This window comes from Thermobia domestica, chromosome 13 (genome assembly GCF_964235325.1).
Source record: "Thermobia domestica chromosome 13, izTheDome1.hap1.1, whole genome shotgun sequence".
NCBI lineage: Eukaryota > Metazoa > Arthropoda > Insecta > Zygentoma > Lepismatidae > Thermobia > Thermobia domestica.
In genome coordinates this window covers 212,052,164-212,067,405 of record NC_137466.1, presented here as the reverse complement: position 1 = coordinate 212,067,405, position 15,242 = coordinate 212,052,164, and the positions used below count along the sequence as shown (strand labels likewise).

General features: G+C 37.2%; 1 protein-coding gene across 1 annotated transcript in view; it reads left to right on the top strand.

The window, feature by feature from the left end:
- Pgant35A (polypeptide N-acetylgalactosaminyltransferase 35A) overlaps positions 1-15,242 on the top strand; it is a 47,970-nt gene that overhangs the window by 18,235 nt on the left and 14,493 nt on the right. The window contains exons 6-8 of the mRNA XM_081737319.1: positions 4,412-4,564; positions 4,713-4,961; positions 9,805-9,906. Coding sequence (XP_081593445.1) covers positions 4,412-4,564; positions 4,713-4,961; positions 9,805-9,906 — 504 coding nt within the window. The remainder of the gene's footprint in view (positions 1-4,411; positions 4,565-4,712; positions 4,962-9,804; positions 9,907-15,242) is intronic.

Below are 15,242 nucleotides of genomic sequence, written 5' to 3'. Positions count from 1 at the left end.
AGAAAAAGTACAAGTCATAAATTCCGTGGTGACCTCTCGTCATATCTCAAGCTATCTAAATCTTTTCTCACATATTACAAATCCAAGAAACATGAATGTAAGTGATTTGTTAAAATCAGGATTTCTGAATATGTATCTGTATGAATGACTGAAATGCAAGTTAAATTAAGTCGCTGTATTTCTTTGCTGACTCAGTGAACTAACTTGGATTAAATTAGATCTTTTGTACTCTGTAGCCTTTTGAAATTTTCCATTTATTTTAATAATGTGTATAACTCTGTACAGTGATATCACTTCTGTAGCTGGGTATCGTTTTGTTCTTCTGAAGTGTCAAGATCAGTACAGCGTATTTCTATTAGATGTTGTCTCTAGATAAGTCGGTAGAGTCGTCGTCTTTGTAATCAAGAGGTCACGCATTCGAGTGTAGATGGAGAACAATTTCTCTCGGGCGTAAACCGAGTAATGGTTTGGATCTCACTTTAAGCTTAGAGTTGTCAAATTTTTCAGAGAGGGAAAAGGGAGAACGTGCGACTTTTAGGGGAAAAAGAAAATACGTAAGATATGTGATACGGAAGATTTACAACAAGCATACATGATTTCACATATTAACACAGGATAATTTTGATCGGAAACTAGGTTGATTGGAATTTCATTGAAAAGAATTCCAACACATGAAACACAAAGAAGTATATGGTGTTTGACTAACTGTAATATTTGTAATTCTGTACAAAAAATTTCGATATGACAACACTGTGTAGCGTGAAAGCAGGAATAACGGTCACTGGACTTAAACCGTTAGTGTATGCCCGACATGATGACAGAACGGTGGGGCTGAACGAAACATTCCCAAACCGCTGGATCGGTCGACGTAGGTCTGTGGAATGGCCAGCTCGATCTCCCGATTTGAAACCTATGACTTTCTCTTATGGTCTGTTTGAAAGAACAAAGTGTTCTATCATTATCACTAGAGACCGGATGTTTAGGCATTATAAACCTGGAAAATAGGCAGGCAAATAGGCACTTAAAATGTGAAAAATAGACAGTAAAAGAGGCACTAAAATAACTCGAAATAATGAAGATAAATACTCAATACAATTTGAAAATTAATTCGAGTCATCATAATGTTCAAAGAATATAGAAACATACCTGTTTGTTCACGTAGAAAAACGACGCTTGAAATGTATTCCATGTGTATTTGGTAAATACATTCTATACAGCACTTTATCACTGCACCTTAACAGTCCAAATTTTATACACTTTATCAGTACACACACCAGTCAAAAGTTTTACACTATCTTATTAGTATTACAAACAACACTTTTTCTCCGGAGAGGCAGAATCCTTTCTTGAAATACTAAATTATATATTGTTCACAATAAAGTCTTATTTTGAAGAAAATTCGTAGAATAGGCAACATTAGGCACTAAAGCAATTATTAAGGCAGGAACGGGGGAAATAGGCAAAATAAAATTGGCTTAAATTGAAACTATAACCCCCATATAAACTTTAAAACTTTATTATTGATCATATCTTTAATATTAAAGAATAGGCATTTTGCCTAACATCCGGTCTCTAATTATCTCATACGCAATTTGGCCACACTACGGGAAGCTATCATAGAAGAATTCCATAGGATACCAGTACGGGTACGTCAATCTGCTTGTGACAACATTGCTTTTCCGTCTCCAGGCATGTATTGATTTGGATGGTGCATTGGTGGACCATACCATGGAGAACAGAGATTAAAATTCTTGTAAGGAAAGATATAAGACTAATGTGTTTATGTTGAATTTTATATTCAAGTTATATTGCTAGTTTCTTTACAGCAGTCTTTGAAACATCATTTGAACTATTGTGGGCCACCCTGTACATTACAATTCTAAATCGGAGAACATGTGGCTTGGATTCCACATTAAGCCTTAGGTCCTCGTCTCGTATAAACTAGGTGCTGAAAGAGACGCTATACTCAAATCAAACCAACTAAGTATACGACGCAAATCTTTGCTTCCTTCTAACTGTACAGTATTTTAATGAGTATTGCGTCTCTCATTCTTTTTTATACGTGGACCGCGGTAGCTCAGTGGTGCATGGGGTCCTTGGTTCAGTGGGGTTCATCTCTGGTGCATGGGGTCCTTGGTCCGATCCCAGTTGGCACCAAGTGAACTTTGTGGTGGACAAACACCGTGTGCATGAGTTTCCTCAGGATTCTCCCGTTTCCTCCTACTTTCTTCATTCCACCATTTCCTTCATTTCTTCTCATCACCGCCTCCTTTAGCCAACCCGGCATAACCCTGGGACGTAAAACTCAAAGATTTCATTTTCTTTTTCTTTTGTATATGTTCAAAAAATACTTATAGGACGTATCGAAATTCGTAAACATTTGGAGATCTGATTTTATTAGTTTACAGTAGTTTGTGTTCCTAAACATCAGTATATCACGATTGATCAAGACTATGCTAAAACCAAATTGTTGCTAATCATGAGATTGGGGTACCGGCTACATATGAGGTAAAAACGCAACTGTTGTATCTCTCAGAATACTAAGTTACATCGTTTGCTTGCGTTGTTAACAGTACGTGAAAAATCAGCTCCTCTAATAATAATAATAATAATAATAATAATAAACGCACAAACAAAGTCGAATAAAAACATTTTTAAAATGTACAGGACTATGGTTTGTTTTATTTATCGTTAAAAAATCATTTTACGGCGAATATGAAAACCTATAACGTAAAGCTTAACGGGAAAATGTAAGATCTAGTAACCTTATTTAAGCTGTAGGTACGTGCTTCATAACGTCGTTGTTGTTACATAAGTACGTTAAAACCAAACAAACTTATGTCTATTCATATGTAATCTAAATAAATGAAGCAAATCTATCTAAAGGAAAAATCATAGTTTAAATAAAAGAGCTTTTTAAATTAATGGTTTTGACCAATCGTGTTCACCATCCGTCCGTTCAATATCTCCAATACAATGTTGCAAGTTCTTTCGGAGCTCTTCTGTTGTGTTAATGAAAGTACCTAAAAAACTAAGAATAACTACAGGTATAAACATTCATAGCCCTAAATGTAAAATAGTCTTTGAAATGCAGTACAATAATTGCACATAGGAGCGTGTCTAATAGCTTTATATTTATTTTCCGTCATATAGCAGAATGGAGATACATTCCATGGCTACTACCAACCTCAATAGTAAAAATCACAGGGTGATCAGGAAGTGGACTGGCAACGTAGTGATTAGCACACCAGCGCAGAAAGCCGGTGACCGGAGTTCGATTCTCGGGAATTGATTTTTTGCTCTGAATTTCATAAAACAGTACTTCTAGAAACATACAAAAACTGAAGACGTAACGATCATCTCTTAAGTTTATGTTTGTAATTAAAAAAGCGTTTAGTGCAATGAAATTTACTCTGTAAATATTTCTGTAGTCTCATCGTGAAATTATTGCTTGTGAATGCATATTGAAGTTGTATTATTGAAAGTAAAAAGTGGTTTTGCTAATGGACGCTATAGGATAAACTGCAAGCGTGACAACATTTCGAAAAGTTATTTAATTTGTAAAAGTCTGTAAGGCTCTTCAAACTTTATGAACTTCCGGTAAAATCTATATTGTAGTGTTTCAAGAGTGTCCAATACGTGCATGAACAATTACGAAAAGTAATAGCGGCCGAAGAGTTAGTTACGTAGAGAGGGTCGAAATTTTATATATATATAAAAGAAATAATACTTTTTTTTTTCTAAAAAGAGTTTTCTTAATTCTTAATTCTGTCTGATCCTCTGTAGAAGACATAGTGTAGATAGTCGAAATTACCGAAAGAAAAATTTCAAAATTTGATATACGCTGCGAAAATAATTTAGAGGTAAATATACCTTATCTTCTATCCTGGAAAACAAAAGCTTTTTCAGATCGTTTCGTTGCTCTCTTCCAGCTTTAATTTCGTTTCTAAATGTGAAAAAGTTACATCATTTCTGTGGAGTCTTTACAAGAGAAATAAATTCCTCCTCGCTTCAAAAACCCGTGTTAAACTTGATCTCTTAAAAAACTATAAGTTGGAGTTGTGTTTCACTATTGTAACGTTGAGTTATTAATTTTCCACCTATTCATAAAATAGTTTAACTACTCTTCCTGTTAAGGAATAAACAAAGAGTGGTGTGTTTAATAATACAGGAGAAAAATGAAAATACTTCAAGTTCACTGCGATGGTGATTCGCTATTTTAGATTTCCGTCTTTGAGCTAACAAACAACTGAAAAGCTTCCTGCGCTGTACGCAAGAAGTTAGCTTTTATGCGGCCTATTCTGTGTAGCAGAATATATAACGCCTATTTATCTCTAAATTAGCGACAATAGGTACTATTTGCAAAGGCACTGCGTAGCACAAAAGTACATATAAATATATTTTTTCCTAGATTTGGATGTGTGGTGGCAAATTGGAAATAATCCCGTGTTCTCGAGTTGGCCATGTTTTCCGGAGAAGACGGCCGTATGGAGCACCAGATGGAGAGGACACAATGACAAGAAATTCCTTGAGAGTAGCCCATGTGTGGATGGACGATTACAAGGTATGTTATTTTTTCATTTCATTCTGTATCTTTTAAATTCTATTTTCAATTCAGAAACTCGCATATCAAAAAGTTACAATCGCTGTATTTATATATGTAAAAGAAAATCTAGTTTTATCTTTTTTCAGAATATCGTGCTGTTTTGCAGGAATATTTCTTCCGCCTGCGTCCCGGCCTGAAGAAGATGAGCTACGGAGATGTGTCTGAGAGAATAAGACTGCGTGAGCGATTACAGTGCAAGTCCTTCGAGTGGTATTTAAGAAATATTTATCCGGAGCTCACAGTGCCCTCTGACGACGACACGAACCAAAAAAAGAAATGGAAAGGCTTAGAAAGTAGCAAGAACAAATATCAGCCCTGGCACTCCAGGCAAAGGAATTACATCGCTCAATACCAAGTAAGTGTAGAATTCACTAAATGATAAGCATTCATAGGAAAAGATCAAACTTTGCTTTATTGTTAACATTATCCCCCTGATGAAAGAATATGTTGGCTTTGTACAGCCTTTTTTTGAGATTATGTGAAGTTAAGGAGCCAAGCGGGTTGATGGGAAGGTAGATTTAGGTAGTTTTCTGGAGTATCTATCAAGGTCTCCGCAATAGAAGTGTAGTAGTTGTCAGGAGGTATAGTCCCTTTTTCGACTGTTTAAATTGCTGTTCTATAAACTTGTGGAAGTGATTGTACGAGGATTGTCGTGATTTGAAGAAAAACCTGAAGAAGCCATGTTCTTGCGCATAGAATGCACATGCATTAGGCAATCGACCACAAAGGGATTGTGTTGTTTTGTTAAGGAATGAATCTGTAATAGCTTCTTGTGCTCCTGCTGCACGATCTTCTCGAGGTTGGCGCTAGATATTTTTTTAACTTAAAAAGAAAGATACTAAAAGAAAAATGTAGAAAGGCAGTTGAAACGGCCTTCATAGATCTTTCTCGATCTAGAGTTTTAGTTTGTGGCAGGAAAAAATGAAATGAAATGAAATCTCTTAAATTTTACGTCCCACAGTTAAGCCAGCTAAGCTAAAGGAGACGGTGATGATGAGGGATTAGTGAAATGAAGAAAGTGGGAGAAAACGGGAGAACTCCGAGTAAACCCACGCACACGGCGTTTGTCCACTACAAAGCTCACTTGGCGCGCTGGGATCGAACCAAGGAGCTCATGCACCATAGGTGAACGCTCTACCACAGCCACCACGGCCCCAGTTTGTGGCGGGAATAGGGAGCTTGAGTTAGAAGGATTGCAGTTGTGTATATAGTTTATTGATTCAACCGAAGTTAACTTGGGTTCAGGATTGGCAGACAAATGCTAAGCTGCTGAAACCAAATTATTTTTAAACGTAAGATGGAGGCTCCAGTTAGACGGGTATAAAAACGCAACCTACTGCATTTTGTCTGTAAAAACTAAACTACATCGTTGGCTTGAGTTGTTAACAGTGTGTGAAAAATCATTTCATCTAATTTAAAAATATATATTTTTCTTTTTCGTACTAACTTATAAAAACATCTTCAATGTATCCAAAACTATGCTTTCTTTTATTTATTTAAAAAAATGGAAGAAATCATTTTACCGAGAAACTAAAAATATATAACGTAAAACATACCAGAAAAACGTAGAACTTACAGGGAAAGCATAAGATCTGATAATCCTAATACCTTGCCTTGCTTAAGGATTATATATACTGGGTGTTTCAAAACAACACCGACGACGTCTGGGAGGTGATTGATACCTGACACCAAGATAAGACAAAAAGTATAGACCAACCTGGGTACACAAATGCTTCCTTTCGGAGTTATAGGCTGCCGAAAACATGAAAAAATGAACTTTAAAGGTTTATAGCTCCAAAACTATGGAACCTACCGTAGTCGGGTCAAGACTTCACTTAGGAACTAATATATGCGCTACCCAAAAATACATGTTTTAGAATCCTAAGGTATTCACGCAACAATTTTTATAGAGATAGTTTGTGAGTACTTCAAATTATATGCCCGTAGCCAAACTACCACTATAAAAATTGTTGCGGAAGTACCGCAGGATTCTGAAACATGGATATTTGGATAGCGCACATACTAGTTCCTAAGTGAAGTCTTGATCCGAGTACGGTAGATCCCATAGTTTTGGAGCTATGGACCCTTAAAGTTAATTTTTTTCATGTTTTCGGCAGCCTATATCTCCGAAAGAAAACATTTGTGCACCCAGGTTGGTCTGTACTTTTTGTCGTATCTTGGTGTCAGGAATCACCTCCCAAACGTTGTCGGAGTTATTTTGAAACACTCTGTATATGCACCTGTGAGATTTCTTTTTTTTTAAGCCATTTACCTTGAAGATGATCCTAGTTGTTACCTACATTTTGCATTGTTCTTCCACCTGAATTCTTGTGCGCTAATTGGGACTTTAACAATATCACACTAGATTATTAATGGATTATATTCTGGTTCTTCTACATATTCCATCAAAACACTATGAAAATCAAATATGTAAGTCTTATTTAGTAGCGAACAGCGAGTAATACAACTGCCATAATGCTATTAATATCAGGCCCCTGTTTGTTTTTTAGTGATTGTGGAAATGAAAAAAGGAAAAATTACAAAACTTCTAATTATATATAAAGCGCTTTTGCATTCAATGATTGTGTTAGTGTTAATTTTGTATGTACATCCATCTTTAGTCCTTTGTTGATTACTATGTTCCTTGAGGTTAAGATTTTTTTTTTTTTCTTTCTTTCTTACGAATGGGTTGCTCCACTAAATTGAAAATTTTTGCGTTTGTCATACTTGTTTATGATTAGTCAAGTCACTTTTCAGTGTCAAAACACGGTTGCTAAACACTATAATTGAAAAATTGCAGTTATGAAAATTTTGTGACTATGAAAAATTTGCGAGTGTGATACTCCAACCTTCTAATGAAAAATATTAGTGTTTACTTTTAGTCTGTTGATGATTTTTTTTAGAAATTTTTGCGAATTCGTTTCTTTAATCTCTGTGGGAATTAAATATGATTAAAAGTTTCGCACTTACCTGCCTAGTGTTGATTAGTTGTTACAGCAGAATTGAAAAGCTTAACATGTTATTCCACCTCTTGTCCAGTGAACCTTAGTCTATATTTAATTCTGGCACTTTAGTTCTGATGAAGTAAGATTTATAAGTCGCCCTTACTATTAGTGATTTTGTTCTGTTTAGTAATTGTACATTGTTGATGATATGCTTAGAAGAAGTTAAATGTTTTGATAGTGCCGAGACAGCGAGATTTTGGTCCTTGGAATGCCTTATATGTTATTTTAATTCTGATTTCTATGTCCCTTTTCGTCATCCCTATATCTGTTTGTTGACATTGACAGGTAACCAAATAAGTGCCTGATGCATTCAACTTATTCATTTATAAAGGATATATACTGTATTTGCTCGAATATAGGTCGCACCTAAACTTTTGACACGAGATTATAGAAAAAAAATAAATAAATAATCTGGAATATAGTCCGCGGTACTAAATTTACGAGAAAGTTCAATTAGACAGCACTTTGAAATGTAACTCTCTCCCTCTCCTTCTTTAATTCTTGCATAACTAAGGGTGACTCATGAAGTTGACCTTCTTTGTGATCGTGAATCTGAGCAGCATTCTGGATTGTCTAAAGAGGGTGAAGGATGAGACGCTGGTGATGCTGAGATAGTAGAATGTGATTGTGTGTCATTTGGGTGGGTACAAACAGACACAGTATATATTATTGATACTGTATAACAAAGATACGTATTCCTGTTAATAAAAGTATTATGTGTACAAGTGCTTTTTGTGCCAGTGTAAGGTGTTACCAGAACCCAATGAAGGTGATAATTTTTGCGAACAAGATATGTTGTTCTGCTATTTTCTTGTTAAGTCTTTGATGGTTTACAAACGTAACTACAGTAATCTGTAATGGTATTAATTTCAACCAACAAGATACGTGTACATGTCATTTTGAATTGAGGATTTATGATCTGAGGGCGAAAATCTCGATTATAGGCCGCACCGTGATTTTTCAAGCCAAAATTTAGGGAAGAAAGTGCGGCCTATATTCGAGCAAATACGTTATACAGCAAATTGTCACCATGCAAGATATATATATAACCAATGCCGTATTTGTGCGAATATAGGCCGCGCTTTTTCCTTTAAATTTTGGCTTGAAAAATCATGGTGCAGCCTATAATCGAGAATTCCCCCCTCAGATAATCAATCGTCAATTTCAAAATGACATGTACACGTATCTTCTGGGTTGAAATTAGTACCACTATAAGATACTGCAGTTACTTCTGTAAACCATCAAAGTCTTAAGAAGAAAATAGCAGGAAAACCTACCTTGTTCGCAAAAATTGTCACCTTCTTTGGGTACGGGTAACACCTTACATCGACACAAAAAATATTTGTACACTTAATACTTTTATTAACAGGAATACGTATCTTGGTTATACAGTATGTGTAATATATACGGTATATTTATATACAGTACCTGTTCTTGAAAAAAGAAAAACAACTTTGTTTAGCAAAACTGCGTCAGCTTGTTTATACCCATCCAAATCAAGCACAAACACTTCCCACCATCTCAACATCACCAGTGTCTGATTCTTCACCCTCGCTAGACGATCCAAAATGCTCCTCAGATCCACTTTCAGAAAGAAGGTTATCTTTAATCCCATCAGGATTATTGAAAAAAAGAAAAAAAAATCCTTAACAAGTTCTTCCGATAGTGACCGCCAAGCAGCCAAAATCCGACGCCACACTTCTGACACAGATGCATATTGCAAACTTTCTCCTGGTGTCGAAGTTCGTTTGTTCATGATGCAATTTCTATAGAATTGCCTTACACTTGCAAAGGTATAACACACAACTTTTTAGTAAATTTAGTAGTGCGTCTTTTAATCGCGCAAATACGGTATCTATTTATATATACAAGGTATGTACAGTCAGTAACAGAAGTTCTTTCCGTTTGCTAAAATTGGTATGGCTGGAACGTACAGAAAATTACATTCCTTTTTAATTTACTGAAAACTGTACTCAAATTGTCCTTTCATTCTACGTTATATACGAAACTAATTTCATCAAAAGGAAAGAACTTTTGTCGTTGACTGTACGTCATTTTGCTTTTATTTATCCATAAGTGAGTATAATATAAGGTGAAAACCTTAACATATTACTTCAAATAGTTTCCGTGAAGAAATCTATAATATTTGGAAATTGTAGTTAATAATACTATATGCATTCTTTCTTTTGACAGATCCGACTATCAAAGACCAATTTGTGTGTGCAGAGCGAGAAAGACACAAAAACGAAAGGCGCTTTCCTTATTTTGAAAAACTGCCTCAGAACAAAAGCACAGGTTAGTCTAATAAAATAAAATTTAAAATATTTTCTTTTCTGCACGAAGTCACAATAATCATAGTTCTATCGCTTTAGTCCATTTTCAATATTGTACTATGGTAGAAAATACACAATTAAATTTCTTAGAGTGCTCTGTGTAGGAAATAGGTATTTGTAAAAAATAGAAATCCAAATGCTGAATTAACAATTACACTGTAGAAATACTGAAGCATATATACAGATGGTGATCAGAAAAATGGAAACACCTGTAGTTAGGAACACGTCAGATGTATGGGTTGGCAGTGGTGTCGTGGCGCCCGCAGCGCAGGTCGGTCTCCATACTACGTCAGGCGCAGTGGAACAGTAGTGTCCAGTGGCTGCAGCTGACGGAGGTAGTGTAAAATGGGAGACCTCTCAGATTTTCAAAGAGGGCAAATTGTTGGTGCGCGGTTATGTGGAGTGAGTGTGACGGCAGTGGCTACTGTGTTAGGTGTGTCGCGTGGGACAGTGTCGAAGGTAATGACGGCCTACACAACACAGGGGAAAACCAAATCGGGGAAGCGGAACAGTGGGCGGAAGAAAATCATGAGTGACAGGTCACGCCGGGTATTAAAGCGCATTGTCATGCAGAACTGTCGTGCCACTGCGGAGCAAGTGATGGAGGAACTCAATCAGCACCTCCCCCACCCTGTTTCGACAATCATAGTCCGCCTCGAATTACATGACATGAACTTACGGGGTCGTGTTGCACGGGCCAAACCGCTCATCAGGAACCATAACGCTTTCGCATGCCGCGACCATGCAACTTGGACCGTTGAGGACTGGAAACGTGTGATATGGTCGGATGAGTCATCCTTCACCCTATTCCCAACCACGGGCCGTGTTTGTGTGGAGAACGCCCAAAGAAGCTTATGATCTGCAGTGTCTCCGCTTAACTGTGAAACATGGCGGCGGCTCGATATGCTGTGGGCCGCCATATCATGGTTTTCATTGGGTCCTGTGGTCACACTTAGCGGCCGAATCACTGCCAACGATTATGTCACAATTTTAGGAGACCACTTGCATCCTATGGTCCGGATGTTGTTCCCGGACAATGACGCCATCTTCCAGGATGATAATGCACCCATTCACACAGCTGGCGTTGTTGCAGCGTGGTTTGAGGAACATCGAGATGAAGTTCAACACCTCCCCTGGCCCGCCCAATCCCCACATGCCAACATAATTGAACATCTGTGGTCCGTCTTGGAAACATGACTCCGGCGACGATTTCCACCTCCATCCTCTCTCACAGAACTGGCCGATGCCCTGCACGAGGAATGGTGTAAAATTCCACTTGCTACCATTGACGACCTCTATGCCTCCATCCCACGTCTCATCAAGGCTGTTCTGAAGGCGAAAGGTGGCCCGACACCATATTAATCTGGTAAGTTGCAATTTCGTACAGGTGTTTCCATTTTTCTGATCACCATCTGTATCTGCAATCGTGTGTTTCTATATGTTCATAAGTACTGAAGCATATGTGTGCAAGCGTGAGTTTCTATATGTTTATACATTGTAAATTAAAATTGACTAAGGGCCGCAGTGGCTCAGTGGTAGAGCGTTCACCTCTGGTGCATGGGGTCCTTGATTCGATCCCAGCTTGCGCCAAGTGAACTTTGTCGTGGACAAATACCGTGTGCGTGGGTTTTTGCGGGGTTATCCTGTTTCCTCACACTTTCCTCATTCCACCATTTCATTCGTTTCTCATCATCATCGTCGTCTTTAGCCTAGCCGGCATAACCGTGGGACATAAAACTCAAAAGATTTCATAGAATTGACTATGTGGGTATTTGAGACTTCAGCGTGTTTCAAACAAACAAACAAAATTATTTGTACAAAAATAGTGATAGAACTTTACTGCATTAAACTACAAACAATCAAAAAAAGATCTTTCAGTTTTACGTCCCGCGCTTATGCCGGCTAGGATAAAGGAGACGGTGATGATGAGAAATGAATGAAAAGGTGGAATGAAGAAAGTGGGAGGGAATGGAAGAACCCCGAGAAAGCCCACGCACACGATGTTTGTCCAACACAAAGCTCACTCTTATCGAACCAATGACCCCATGCACCAGAGGTGAACGCTCTACTACTGAGCCCCTGTGGCCCATATTACTAACCAATAGCCTTTACATAAAGGTCAGTACTTTTTCCCTGTAGTATAAATACGATTAATTAAATAACGGATGTTTGAAATAAATCAAGGTACTTTCAATCATCTGTTGTTAGTATTGTTACTAGTTCTTGATTTATGATTAAAATCCAGAATTAATGGCAAAATAAATAAAAAAAAAAAAAAAAAAAAGTGGCTGGCAAAATTAAGAAATAGAAAGAACAAAGATGTCATTAAAATGGCAAAAACAAACAAGACCTTTTGAACTAAAAATAGGCAATAAAATATTTAAAAACTGTATCCTATAATTGGTCTAATAATCGAATAAAAAATATAGAGCCTAAGAAATAAAATGTTTTGTTTTGAAATTATTACGTACAATTTAAAATTTCTGGAAGCCGGTAAATTGTATAACCCGTAAGAGACGACATCTAACGATCCATTCATCACTCTTCAGTAGTAACAATCCAAAACACTACCACACTTTATTTACATGCAGTTCCCTTAGCAGTTTAGAAAACTTTCAAAGCACAAGAAATACTAAAATAAAGTTGAAGAAATAATAGTATTTTTCCTGGCGACGTGATTTTAGTAAGTGTTCTCGGAATATCAGTCAGGTGAAGGTATTGACGTACGATATGTCGAATGCAGACATCGCATTCATCTTCAGGGATTGTAATGAAGAGACCGGAGACGTAATCATGTATATATAGTGTTGAATGGGGGCTTGTGTTTGGCTGAGGGAAATGCTTGCTTCTGATTGACTGAGAGATGCTCTCTCCTGATTGGCTGTTGTTTTGGCTACGAGAAATGCCTTTGTTGAATGTATATTTTTGTTCCTGAAAAGGGCCGACCAGATAGGGCTGAGTTGAAACCCATTGTCTCTATTAAGACTGTTCCTTTCCCGTGAGATAGCTATGGCTTTCTTTATTATTCTGTCCCAACAATTGCTGCACTTGGCTACTATGGTGGTATTTGTAAAATAAATTCTGTCTAAGCTCTAGGCTACGCTCTACTAGTCCTGACTTCACGTTGCTGAAGTCTTATGTATAGCTGTTGTGTTCTTTGCATCGTTGTTCTATTGTACGTCCAATCTGTTCTATTTATGCTCTGCCACATTCGAACGGTATACGGTATACATCAGTAGTGCGCAGGTGAAGGTCGTCTTTCACTGGTTTGAGTAATGATCTGATGTTGACTGGAGGTTTATGAGTAACTCTTATACCATGTCTGGCAAGTATTCTGCTGAGTTTACCGGAGGTGCACGTCAGCATCACCTTCTGTAACACTAACAATGCTCTTCAGTTTTTCCAAATCTGAATTAGCACTTACAACACGATAACACTTTCAACACTCAGATCACTGAAGGGTACCCGCGGTGGCTCAGTAGTAGAGTGTTCACCTCTGATGCATGGGGTTCCGGGTTCGATCTCAGCTCCCGCCAAGTGAACTTTGTAGTGGATAAACACCGTGTGCGTGGGTTTTCTCGGGGTTCTCCCGTTTCCTTCCACTTTCTTCATTCCACTATTTCATTCGTTTCTCATCATCACCGTCTCCTTTAGCCTATCCGGCATAACTCTGGGACGTAAAACTCAAAGATTTCATTTTTTCAGGTCATCGAAGGATTTTAGAGAACCAAATAAAGTTTTTAAGCTTGGTAATAGTGTCTAGCAACTTTACAAAATGTGTTGCAATGAAAGCTAGATCCTTTTTTCAAGGAATTCTTTTTAACCAAACTTTGAACAATCTTAATTGAAGACTCTACTTAAGTGAGTCTTTTGATGGATTCGAAGTTTTTAGCATAATAGAGAACAGCTGTAATCCATGTACCCTATCTCGTCAGAACCAGCTGTGTTGAGAGCGGAAGTTTAGAGGCTAATTTTCGAAAGACTCTGGTTCACGAGGGAGCTTTCAGACATAACTTTTTCACATTTCACATGAGAAATCAACGTCGAAGAATGAGAACTCACTTCCTCTACAATTCTATGTAATCCGTGTGCCAGACAGGTGACATGCAGCATACATAAGGGCTTTTGCTGTGCTTTTCATGTATTTGGTCCCGTTTGTGACAAAAAGGAGATTCTTTTCGTGTTTTTAGGTATTTTGACGACAGAATAATCAGCGATTTTATTAAAACCTGTACAATTGGCGTACCAATTTATTTTCCATTACTGCTGGTGTAATCAAACACGTTTATGTGTTTTCTCCCCTCTTCCAAAGTTCCATTTACAACATTAGCGCTGTTACGGCTTAGAATATCTCACGTTTCAACAATTGCAATCCTTATATTTTTGTCATCAACACTTTTACGGATTTCATCAATAGTTCTGTTGTATACACCATCAACATAAGTGTTTTTTCAAAGACGATTCACTTGGAACCTCCTATTTTGTGTATTTCTTAAGAAAGGTTATAAAGGAGACATTTTTTAACATCCATAAAGGAGTGTCTGCGTTATTAGAGCTTCACACAGATCATCAGCAGAACTATTAGTAGTTGAAGCGAAATCCATGAATATCTAAGAAGATTCTGAATCTTTTCACCAGCTGATTTAGGTCCTTGCAGATTTGTGTTTTGTAGTGCTTATATGATGTATGACAAAAGTAACACTTCTTAGCGGAAACCACAGTTTCACATAATTTGTAAAATACTACTTAACCATCTGTTTGAAAACACAGTATACCCAACTCACTCACGAATTTTTCCATCTTCTCTTAGAAAGGCCTACTTTGGGCACCTTGAAACACTGAAAAGAATGTGTGTCACGCACGCTAGTGACTCACAATAACTGCCATTACCTGGCTGTTCGTTTAAAGTATGCATCTTCGTTTATCTTGTCATTCAACATTCCAAAAACTGGAGATTCACTAGCATCTCCCTCAACTTGCTACATTTCAACGGCAATAAATTGCAGTTATTATCAGACACTGCGATCGCTTAGTCAGATAACAACGAGTCAAATTTTTGATATGTCATTCATGCATGGGTAAAGAGCAGTGAAAGGGAAAATGGAAAATGGCATCAAATTGCTTCCAAATTGTGAAATTACACTCTTCCTGAAAATATGAAAATTTCAGTTTATAGTATTTTGCCATTAATTCCAGGTTTTATTTATATTACGTATAAAGACGTTTGCAAAATTTTGCTATCCTCCTGTTTTTTTAAAAAATAATAAAATTTGCTGAAATTGTTTTTGTCGTCCTGTT